Here is a 12,552-nt window from a genome sequence, read left to right on the forward strand (position 1 = left end):
GGTTTTCTTGATACGTTTATCGATGTACATACGTCGAGTCCAGCATCCGATTGAAATATACCTGGAAGGTCCATGTCTCCGGCATCGCCCAATTAAAAATTTAAACTCAAATCCAAGGCATTCGTTTGTGCTCGATTTTGCAGCGAATCCCTTCGTTTGTGCTCAATCCCTTACAGGGTTATTCGCGATTAACCCTGTGTGGTGCCAGGGACATGTTAGCACCGCCCAATTGAAATTTTGAATTCAAACCTGGGGCGTTCGTTTGTGCTCCATTTGTGCTCGTTTGTGCATCAAATCCCTTCATTTTAGCTCAATTCCTACCAGAGTTATTCGTGATTAATCCCGGGTGGTGCCGGGGACATAATAATTGCAAACATTGAATATCAAATCCTGATCACAACCGTTCGTTTGTGCTCGTTTGTGCAGCAAATCCCTTCGTTTGTGCTCAATCCCTAACAGAGTTATTTGAGATTTACCCTGGGAAATGCTGATGATATGATAATTTAGTTAATCACAACTTAACGTCAGCGTTAGACCGAGCTAATGTAAGTAATAGAAATGCAACTTTTGTATTAGTAGTTGTTGTTCAATCGATTGGACAAGATTTGAATAATATTGTTCTAAATAGAGAATTTATACAAAGAGCTCGTCTTCAGCATAGAGAAAACATTGCATCACATATAAAAAGTAAATTTGATTCGTCCATTTATCTATTTATTCATTGGGATGGGAAAATGTACTAGCATTAACAAAAATGGAACATGTAGTAACATTTGCTGTTTTAGTTTCTGGAAATATTTAATATATTATAATATATTTAAATTTTAACTTCTAACGATGCTTCAGGTGCACTAAAAGATCCAATTAAATATTCAAGAAATGGTATCTACAAACTAGCGTTAAAAGTATTTTCTGTTCTTTTGCGGTATCTTAATGGCACATTGATAGGATTATCATTTTTATGTCTCTCTAGTAGCAAGTGGGTTGTACGACTTTGTAACAAAAATGGCTCTTGACATTGAAATGAAAAATTAATCAACTGTTCAAATTCTCTGCACACATAAGATGTTGGAGAATAATAATAGATTCAGAGTATTGAAGTTAAGTAATTATCTTCTTTCAGGTGGTTGGAGGGTCCTGGAGGTCGTTAATGGAGAATTAATTCAAATTCACTGTACAATATGATAATATTATACAAAAATTTGCAAAAGTTATTGTATACTCTTATAAAAAATGATTTGATATTTTATTGAAATGTTATTTTAAGTACCTTACCTGACTCGCAGTTATCCTCATGAACTATTTTGTGGTAGAATTAGTGGACACAAGGAATTTAAGTTACACAAATCGAAACAAACATACACACTGATTATCGCTCGTCATGAGGAGTTCAGTTGTCGTTCACAGGATTCGGTATTAGGAGGTCGTTATTGACATGACTGGTGCTCATACACACATGGAAGATAAATGATTTTGGTCAAGCTGGTCAGAGTCGTAGGAGGCCACATCAATGGGCCCCGCGTTTCCAAAGATCTGGTTTTATCCTTGGATGGAGAGACTGTGATGGGGCCATCCCTTGTCTCGATCAGCACATAAGAAAAATCACATGCGCTGCTCCTTATTATCGCAAATACGTGTGGAGTTCCTGAGTGACCTTGCATTGTAAATCGTCTCTTACGTTATTGATGAGATGTTTATTGAAATAAAACCGTTATCCATGCGCGACAACTTGTCCGTTACTAATTTGTTATATGTAAACTTCTATGACATTATTACAATTATCATATGAATGCATATAATTACAAAAATTCAATAAAATATAAAATTAGTTTAAATTTATGGTTGGTGTCTAGATTCAACCATTTCTATAAGTTTAAGATTCGGAAGAATCATAAGGTAGATAGCATATGTTGTGTACAGCTCTGGAATGATCGAGAATATTCTCTTGATATATTTGTTAACTTATATTAACTTAGCTATATTTCAAATACATTCTTTGTATATAATGTATATTTTTAATTAAACACGTACAGTCTACTTGTCTTTAGAAATATCCACCAAAAGCGTGGTTACCCCGAACAACAATTTTGCTAGGGACATCGCTTACAGCCTACCTTTGCACAATGTACAGTAACCAGTAAATTTGGTATAATGTAATGCATATCTATTTTTTTCATAACAAGATATTTGTGTGGAATTGGTAAATGCATACTGTAAATATAATGATAATAATTGGTAGGGTATTCGCTTAACTGAAAAATACATCGCATATGATTGAACAACAAATATAATATGTGATTTGGTTTTTTTCACACTCAGGTTTTTACAAGTTTTTTTAGTTTGTACAATTGTATTTTAGTTTGATTAATCTCCTTACAACTGTGGATTGATCAATCCACAGTTGTAAGGGATTGAGCACAAACTAAGGGATTTTCTGCACGAATGAACGGCTGTGGTCCGGATTCGATATTCAATGTTTGCAATTATCATGTCCGAGGTATCACACAGGATAAATCATGAATAACTCTGGAAGGGATTGAGCACAAACGAGCACAAATGGAGCTCAAACGAATGCCCTGGGTTGGAGTTCAAATTTTTTATTGGGTGGTGCTGAAGACATGGATCTATACCTGGGGACCTTTTTGCCTCAAATTATTTATGTTATTTTAATATAACTACAAAGAATTTAAAATCATTAAAATACGAAAAATTTGAACTTTTTACATTGATACGGTACAAAACACACAACACTTAACGCGAGTTTATACCACCAGGCCAAGTGACAATAATCCAAGTGGACGCAACCGCCGTCAGAAGTGGTAGCCGTCCTGCCAAGTGAGCTCTCGACCCGGAACGAGCGGCCAAGCCATTGGATTGAAGCCGGTGTCCTAGGACGACGCTGAAGAGTCACTGATCACTCGGACGAGCCAGCCGCGCTGAGCAATCCAGCTCCACGGGACTCCGAGGTCCACCGCCGGACCGGAATACCACCAAACCCGTTTTCAGAGCACATAAAACAAACAAGTCTCCGCTTAAGCGAGCCTGCTACCGTGTGTGCGTGTGCACCCGTACCTTTCCGAACTCTGAATAAACCAACTCATTCCCCACTGTCAAGATGGTCTCGACCCCGTGAACCATACTATACGATCTCGGGGACATGGACCACCATCCCCATATCTTGTATATAAACATTACATAGAAATAAAAAAAACACTTTGATTACCCGAAATCACCTGAGTGTTACACTTTATTTAAAGTGACGGATATTCGCCCACGGCGGCTCCGTTACAACACTTGAAGGTAATGCAGTACATTTTCCACCATGATTGCTGAATGTTTAGACATTTTTTTTTAACTTATAATTTATTAAAATTCAAAAAGTTACAAAATTCCAAATAACACTTATATAATAAATCAGTAATTTCGGTATTATTTTTATACGAACTGTTATTATTATTTTTATTTTTTTGCCTTTGATCTGTTATTTCATTTACTTACGAAGTATCAATAAACTCCTGACATGTTAAGTTACAATATGTGAGTTTACCTATTTACATTTTAATTCTGTTTATAATCCATAATAGTATAACTAAAAACATAAAATAATGTATATTATGGTTTTAAGGTCCCGTGTTATAATAATAATAATTAGTATTATAAGTGATTTTCGGTCTAGAGCTCAGGGGACATACGCAAATGTTGTTTTAAAGATTTTGCATAATACATCACATGTCACAAATGTGATAAATACTTATGTAGAAAAAAATTGGAAATATATATTTTTTGATGAGATTAGATAAACGCATGAAATATCTATGTAGACCTCCATTTATTTTTGACTTCACACTTATTGTACCAAAATCATGGCAATTAGTAATTATTAATTGTATAAGTTAACATGAAAATATATGTTAATAGGTAAATATTATTATTATTTATTTAAAACGTTTAAAATATCTATGTGAAAGTGGTTTAGAGAACACGTAAAAGCCACAGTAAATTCTCGAGTATGGGCATTTTGTTAACTGAAAAGCCTTGTAATTTTGTGCAGATACAGTAGTAATAACTATAATTATTACTATAGTATAACAATATATGCATTCACTTGTGTTTTTCGAATCTTTTAAGGCTGGGAAGTGTTTGTTTACGTTTCAGCGTACAACGTGACGAATGTCTGGCGACAAAACATTTTCGCAGAGCAAATGTTTTCTATACACGGCGCATAAACTCTGACACCGTGGCAACAAAATTAATATCGTGAAACTTTTGTTTCTCGTTTTAAGCCTGCCACAGCTTATAAAATGTCAAACGCATCGTTGTACATGATTATAAGTATATATGAGTATGCAAACAATATATTTATGTATATGATATAATTTTATTATTAACGTTTAATTTAAACACGTGATAATAAGTCATTGCAGCTCATGAGTGGATTTGGCAAAAAATTTTCCTGTACAGAATAACTTTATCGTTTTTGAGTATAATTTATACATAGTATTTAAATTTTGAACAAAATAGAAGAGGTATACAACAGTGTAAATTAAATGTCCACATCTTGATAATATTGAAATATCTTATTGGTAATTATGATTTTATAATTATAAGGGCTACCTTCACATAAATATTTTTTTTTTTTAAGAATATGCAACACTCCCTTAACTTAATTCCTGAATTATAACTCTTATGATATTTTTAGGGTTCCGTACCTCAAAAGAAAAAAACGGAACTCTTATAGGATCACTTTGTTGTCCGTCCGTCCGTCTGTCAAGACCGTTTTTCTCAGGAACACGTGGATGTATCAAACTGAAATTTCTATATGATACTCAGGTCTACTGTCCCTGGAAACTGTAGAAAAATCAACCTTCAAAGCAAACGCAATCAAAAGATACAGCCATTTAGGCCGCAAATTTCCGAAAACTTTCGAAATTCGCACGGAAATCAAAACCTACAGGGTACTTACCGTGAACTTAGAATCTTGAAATTTAGTACGAAGTCACGTCATATAGTACAGATATAGGAAAAATTACGAAAACCGTAAATTTTTAGTTTCATCATATAAAAAAATAAATATTTTTGAAAAATATTTTTCTTCATGAACGCGTATTTATGATCCTCCAGCTTTCCATATTTTGATGTTATAAATTTCATTTTGCAATAAAAATACCATAACTATGACTCGATTGTCGTGATGGGTGAACTTTTACTTATATACCTACAGGTTTGTACGGAACCTTCGGTGCGCGAGTTCAACTCGCACTTGACCAATTTTTTTACCGACGACTGTACTGCGTAATCTGAGTATAACGATGATCTGAAGTGCGGGAAAACTGTACACCCTTCGATACACATTGATGAAATATGACCAGAGAAATCTAAACATTTGCGACGATAACTCGATGACAATAACTAAAGGATTAGTATGTTTTAAATCGTGCGTTTAAAAGTATTCACATTGACGAGATGGTAAGTTTATATACTATTATAGTATTACTACATACTACATAGTATTAGTACGTGCTAAATTTAGTCGCAACAACTACGCTATAACAGTGTTAATGGCGAAAAAATCATTTTCATTGCATCCGTGTATGAGAGATTATCGGCTCGTAAATAATTGACATCGATACCTACCAATACCGAGTTTCGATAATACCGCATCTAGTCAACGTGACCATTGTCATGTGATCGTGTTATCCGCGATAGCTTATGGAATTGTAATTAAATTATTTTATCAATATTGTTGGGTCTCGATAATCCGAACACAGGCAAATCGGAAAGACATGGTAATCCAAACGGGCTTGAGAATTATCTTATTGCTATAATAATATGTACATAATATGTATTTATAAATAATATTTTTCGGTAATAATATTTTTCGATTACGTTTGTACATCTGACATCGCACGTGTACGTCTTTTAGATATGAACGTCGATTACATACGTTCGTCAGTTGAGTTTCATACTGCAAAAGGATGGCTTCACACTGCGTATTTGTAACATTTATTTGTGAATTTTTCTTAAAATGGCTCCACGCAAGCATGTTACTTTAAAATTACAGGGTAATTAACAAAGGGATCATCTATTTCAAGACAATTTGGAATAGGAGTATCTACCATCAGTGATATTAAAAAGAACAAGGAAAAAATAAAGAAGTTTGTCATTGAAATGGAAAATTGTCTAGGTAAGCGTAAAACGTTGAAACAACCAGACAATCCAAATGTTTATAGTGTGGTTTTTATGTGGTTTATTCAACAAAGACGTTTACACGTTCCAGTGTGTGTTGAAATGATTTGTGAAAAAGCACAATCTTTTCACCACCAATTCTCAAAAATAACCATACTTTTAATGCATGCAAAGGTTAGTTAGACAACTTAAAAAAGCGTCATGGGATAAGGCGTCTCAACATTTCTGGTGTAAAACTTTCGAGTGTAGTAGAGTGCATCAAACCGTTCTAAAAGACTTTGAACAACTTATCATACAAAAAAAATTTAAGGCACAAAAAATTACAATGCCAACGAATCTGGATTGTTTTGGCGAATGTTGCCTGACCACAATTTAGTGTCATCTACAGAAAAAGTCGCTCCCGGTAGAAAGATTATGATAGAAAGAGTCATTTTTATGCCTTACGCTAATTCGACAGGCAACCATAAACGTGGGTAACAAGAGATTTATTTTTAAATTGGTTCAACAATGAATTTGTTCCTAGCGTACGTCGTCATCTTTCTTCAATCAATTTTCCTATGGAAGCTGTACTACTATTGGATAACTTCCCAGCTCCCAGGTCACCAATCTGTAGATGAACTTCGCAGTGAAGATGGAAAAAATTTTGCGATGTTTCTTCCACCAAATACAACTGAATGATATCCAAAATATAAAATTGAATTACCGAAAAACTTTACTTACGAATTTTTTGGCAGATGAAGAAAACGGAATGGACTTGGTAGCAGCTTTGAAAAAAATCAATCTTAAAGATTTCATATTTAACTTGGCTAATTGTTGGTTATTTTTCTCGTGGCATCTTATTAAAATTTCATAGAAAAATTTTAGTCCACAACTGGTGGATATGAACAAAACCACTGAAGTTCAGGAGGGAAACATTATTCTTACTCCACTTTTAAACAAGTTGGCTCCAAACACAGCCATCACAGAGGATGAAATTCAACAGTGGGCATCAGGGGACTACGATGAAGAGATACAGTACCAGGAAATTTTAACTGATGATGAAATCATGCATGCCGTGACCAAAGAAGATATTGAGAAGGAAGAACATGATGAATTTTTCACTCTTTCAAAATATCTTCTTCAGATGACACAAAAGCGTTAAATAGGGTCATACAGTTGGCTGAACAAAACGATGAAAGCTGCGTAGAACTAATGTTGCTTAGACGTTTGCGGCACAAGACATACCAATAAATAATAGAAGCCAGTGTATAAAAAAAAAAATCAATATTTTAAATAGTACCTAAGGTTCATAATTTTATTATATTAATATTTTTATATTTTCATTGTTATTTTATATGTTGTATACTTTATATATTCTTTTGAAATTACCAGTTTTTACACGATTGATACGGATAAAAATAAAATTTCATAATTTAAATTACAATAAAATTTATGTTTTTTTTTTTTAAGCCATAGGTAATCCGAACAAATCGCTAATTCGAACGACCCCTTTTCCCAATCTCGTTCGGATTATTGAGTCCCTATTGGGCCTATTGTATATTATTTTATGTTTTATCTAATAAGAAAAACGGTCTTGTAACAGGTATATGTGGTTTGTTTTATCTAGAAAGTGTATTATGATAATTAACTACCTACCTATGTTCGCGCATGTTATTATCAGTTGTTATCGTGTTGTCGATGATTACGAACACCCCCCCCCCCTTGATCGAGAGATCAAGCGCCGTCAGTTCAGCTGGAACATACGGCGTCCGGCAAGTCTGCGTTGGTACGGACACACTGGTCGTTGTTGTTACGCTCCCGCTCGTGAGAGTCGTCCGTTGTTGTAATCTTTTACTTCTTTTTTGTGCAAAACAAAAACCACGTGAGTTCCTTCACGTTTTTGCCGTTTGGTTATTTGTCATGCAACGGATGATATCGACGGTCAGTTTTGACCCTGATTACATCCAGTTTCGGCTTCATGTGTATTGATTTTGGTGACCAGTTCTGGCTCAGTCAGTTTTGACATCAATATTGTATTGCCACCAGTTCTGGTGCCATACATCATCCATCGTTCGTCTCGTCGTCGGCAGTTCCAGCCCAACGAAGAAAGGTGGTCTGAATTCTCATCATTCCTTACGGTATTGTTCCTTAAATTTTATATTTATATTTTGATGTTATTATATAATATGTCAAAGTGCCAGTTAGGCAATTATTTGTATTTGGTATTTGCATTTATATGAATATGGCCTCTTGTATATTATAACTTATATGGTGTAATTTATTTATTTATATATATATATTATTTTGTATACCCTATCCATCCCTTCAGAGCACGAGTCATCGCCGTCCACGAGCCAAGCAAGGTAAGTCCGGCGTTGGCGAAACAACCTATATACTAATCTTTTTATCTTATCTGATGGACAAAATTGTGTTAAAATACACGCTATTTACGAGTATAAAATAATAATCTTATTCATTATATATTAACATATTATAATTTATAGCAAAAATACTATTTAACAAAATTGTTGACATTAAAATCTTGAATTCAATGCAAGATTTAAATTATCTGTTTTTATCTAGATAAATATTATAAGTACCCTGATTTGACATGGCACTTGACCTCGGTCACAAACATGTTCTGAGGTCAAGCATCATCGGTATCGCTATACGAGTACTCTAATTCAAAACAGAAAATACGATCCAGCGACTGCTGGTTTTCGTCCAGTGTTTTCATTTAATACCCATCTGGCATATATATTTCAATGCCTACAAATAAACTTTAGCATGTACCGAAATAAAGCTCTGTGGAACGGAAAAATGAAGGTCCGTGTCATAGAAACTGTCTTTTCTCTTTTGAAATAAAGCATAGTTCCTAGATGGGTGATCAACTGACTATCCAGTTTTTAGTGATAAATCTTCGCAATATATTTACGAGTTCTAACCGACCATACCCTACCTCAAAGTTGAAAAACTACAAAATAAAATAATCAGTCAAATGTTCATAGATCCTTAACCCAAATAAAAATATATATTTAAGTGTTATATCGTTATCTAGATATGTTTTGAGTGATTATTGCACAATACTGCCAGGTATACAGGTAGGTACCTATATATTAAATACAAAATTACGGATCGACGATACGGTTAATAGATTCATTCTTGGAAGATTGTTCGTACAGAGAGGAATGACTATGAATTACCAGTACGTCACGGACATTAGAACTTATGAAATAAAGCCGAGAGAGAATAATAGGAATCTATAATCAATTATATGAATCTTTCATTTAATTTTCTACGAATATCGTGAATCATAGATGTATGAAAATCAACATGTCACACGATATTTAATACTTTCTAGGATTTAATATTATTCTAAATGTTTTTAAAATGTAAATACAGTAGAATTAGTGTAGGACATAATACTTGAAACTTCTTAATATTTTTTTTTTTTTTTATATAGGTACAAAAATAAAATTAAAATAATTTGAAAAAAAAATTCTTATTAAGTTAATTGTGTTTATAACGAACGGAAATCTTGGGATTAAAAAAAAATTGAAATTGAAGAAAATTATTTGAGCAAAACATTTTATTATGTAGTACAATATTGTCAAGACACTTTTTTTGATAAAAAATGAAAAAAAATCTTCGAGGGACAGCTCAACACATTGTATGTAATTAATATTCTGTTACCATTTATTTATATCTTAATAATACGTCGTTGTCATCACATTAGACTATACTATACGAATTACATTAACAGGACGCTACACCTGCATATGTTGTCTCCGTCTTACAAGTCCGTAACATAGCAAATTTTATGCTCAGCAGATCACGTTTAGCTCCGTTAGTTTAAAATTTAGAGTAAATTGACCTCTTACAAAAATTAAAGGTAACATTATTATCGAGGACATGACGTAGGCTTTTTATTATATTTTAATTTTAAAGTGAGTTATGTGTATTTTAAAATTTAAAATTGTTTGTATATCTTAAAATACACATAACTCACTTTAAAATTAAAATATAATAAAAAGCCTACGTCATGCCCTCGATAATAATGTTACCTTTAATTTTTATAAGAGGTCAATTTACTCTAAATTTTAAACTAACTGAGCTAAACGTGATATGCTGAGCATAAAATTTGCTATGTTACGCACTTGTAAGACGGAGACAATGTATGCGGGTGTAGCGTCCTCTTATGCAACGAATTTTATGATTTATTCACACAAAATATTTCAATGTGAATATTTCATATCATAAATATATTAAATTAAATTTATAATTTAATTACGCAACTATTATTATAGTTGGTAATATTTATATTCGTATATATGTAGAGAAATTTGATATTATAGTATAGGCCAGTGGTGTCAAACCTACGGCCTGCGAGCGAACTCCAGCTCGACATTATTTATGTTTTGGACCGAAAAAATATTTTACACGGTCACCACTGGCATAAACTATAAAGGTAACTACATGTTTTTTTCCAATTTTCGTTAAAACGTTTTGAAATGTTTTTATGTCCTACTGCGTATAATATGAATAAAGATCTTCTAATCCGTACATGCACTCGTATGATCGTCGAGTAATCTAATATTATTATTATTTATCATTAATGTTAATATTATTATTATTATTATTGTTATTATTATTATTATTGTAATTATTAAAATTGTCACCATCGCCACGTTTACTTACCCGACCATTATAATTAGACACAAAATGATGGGTACGGTAACTTCTTGTGTGTCATTGAAGCTTAACGAGGAACTTCCATCGGTCGTGCCCTCGTCGTCGCTCTCTTCGCCCTCGGTGAGTACGCCGGTGTTCAGTTTGAAGTCTCGCATATCCATCTGTAAGATATTGTTATTATTATTATTATTATTATTATTATTATTATTATTATTACTATAACGACGGTATACAAAAACGATGGCCTCAACAAATAAACTGCGGTGCAGGTTATGTCACCAGGGCTTTGAAAGAAAAATCATTCCAAATCCTAACTGTACTCCAAGAATGTGTGCAGGTATTGTTTATAGTGGCGTAAGACAAATGATATAAATTATAATAAAAATGCAGAATGATTATTATGATTATGATACAAGAAAAAATACCTATAGTTTTCTCTGGAGTTGATTTTTATTTCCACGCATATTATATTGTGATTTAAACTGGTCTACGTTTTTACAAACACAAAGAAAATATCATGCGATCGATATTTGAATATGGTTTTTCCGGCAAAATATTCTGTATTATATTATTATTATGTTCGGATACTTCAAAACATTTTTTTTTACAAAATCGCAAACGTCGACCTTGTTCCAAATAACGACTGCTTTTGCGTACAAAACAAAAATAATAATAATAACCAAGTGGCTAGTATAATATCACGATGCAGGTACTACACAACGGGGAAAAGAGACCTAACCACCCTTCACCCTGGCCTCTGCATAGCCCACTATTCGTTTTAAGATTAAGTACCGTTCGCGTGAATGCGATACATCAATGTCATTTTTGATTTACTATCGACAGTAGCCGCCGCTGCCACCGCCTGTGTATTATATTAATATTTATTATTATTTTCATGATATTTTACGTATATTGATATGATTATATATTATGTGGCATTGCTCTGTCTCTATATTGTTATAAAAATATAAGTACCTTAAACTGTTCCTTCCGCTGAATGGCCAACATTCGTTTCCGGCGTTTCTTGCAGTTTCGGCAAAGGCAGCATTTCGCGTATATCCACTTGAAGCTCTTGGCCAGTATGTCGCCGATGTTGGACAGGTACAGCAAGAATAACGGCATGCCCATAATTGCGTACAATATGGTCGCCAGTTTTCCCAGCAACGTCCTAGGAGTGACGTTTCCATAGCCTGCAAACACGTCGTAAATTTCGATTGATTAATTGCCAATAATAATTAGATAATGTAAGAAAACAATAATATTGCGTACATGTTTTTCGTTGTTTTTGAATAAACGCACTCATGAAGTGTTTAGTGTTGGGCTGTGGTTGACATTTATACTCATTGCGCTAAGTTCAATCATACTTACAATGTTTTACAATTGTACAAAGATAACTAGATAAGATACAATACAATATAGAGAAAAATGACGATATTTATCTAGGTAAATAGTGGGTGATTTAAAGTTTGCATCTGTAAAATAGCGTTTCTGTTTTAAATATGATAATATATTTTTTATCGTATATGCATACGTTTCAATTTTTACAATCGTTAATATAATATTTAAATAGTATTTATTAATTAATTTATTTATTAATAGTAGTTTGAAATGCGATTATCTATCAGTGTTAATATATAGATAACCAACTGGTATCTAGTACAAAATAATTAAGTAGTAAAACACACGTGACAAATA

At 33.2% G+C, this 12,552-nt stretch overlaps 1 protein-coding gene across 1 annotated transcript in view; it reads right to left on the reverse strand.

Annotated features, from left to right (window-relative positions):
* The window catches only part of LOC107172921 (TWiK family of potassium channels protein 7-like), a 109,892-nt gene that overhangs the window by 24,893 nt on the left and 72,447 nt on the right, over positions 1 to 12,552 (reverse strand). Inside the window, exons 2-3 of the mRNA XM_089226432.1 lie at positions 11,833 to 12,047; positions 10,864 to 11,018 (exon numbers count right to left, since the gene is read on the reverse strand). Coding sequence (XP_089082558.1) covers positions 10,864 to 11,018; positions 11,833 to 12,047 — 370 coding nt within the window. The remainder of the gene's footprint in view (positions 1 to 10,863; positions 11,019 to 11,832; positions 12,048 to 12,552) is intronic.

The sequence above is a fragment of the Diuraphis noxia genome, unplaced genomic scaffold, assembly GCF_037042655.1.
Source record: "Diuraphis noxia isolate RWA-SAM2 unplaced genomic scaffold, SU_Dnox_SAM2 contig0004, whole genome shotgun sequence".
Taxonomy (NCBI): domain Eukaryota; kingdom Metazoa; phylum Arthropoda; class Insecta; order Hemiptera; family Aphididae; genus Diuraphis; species Diuraphis noxia.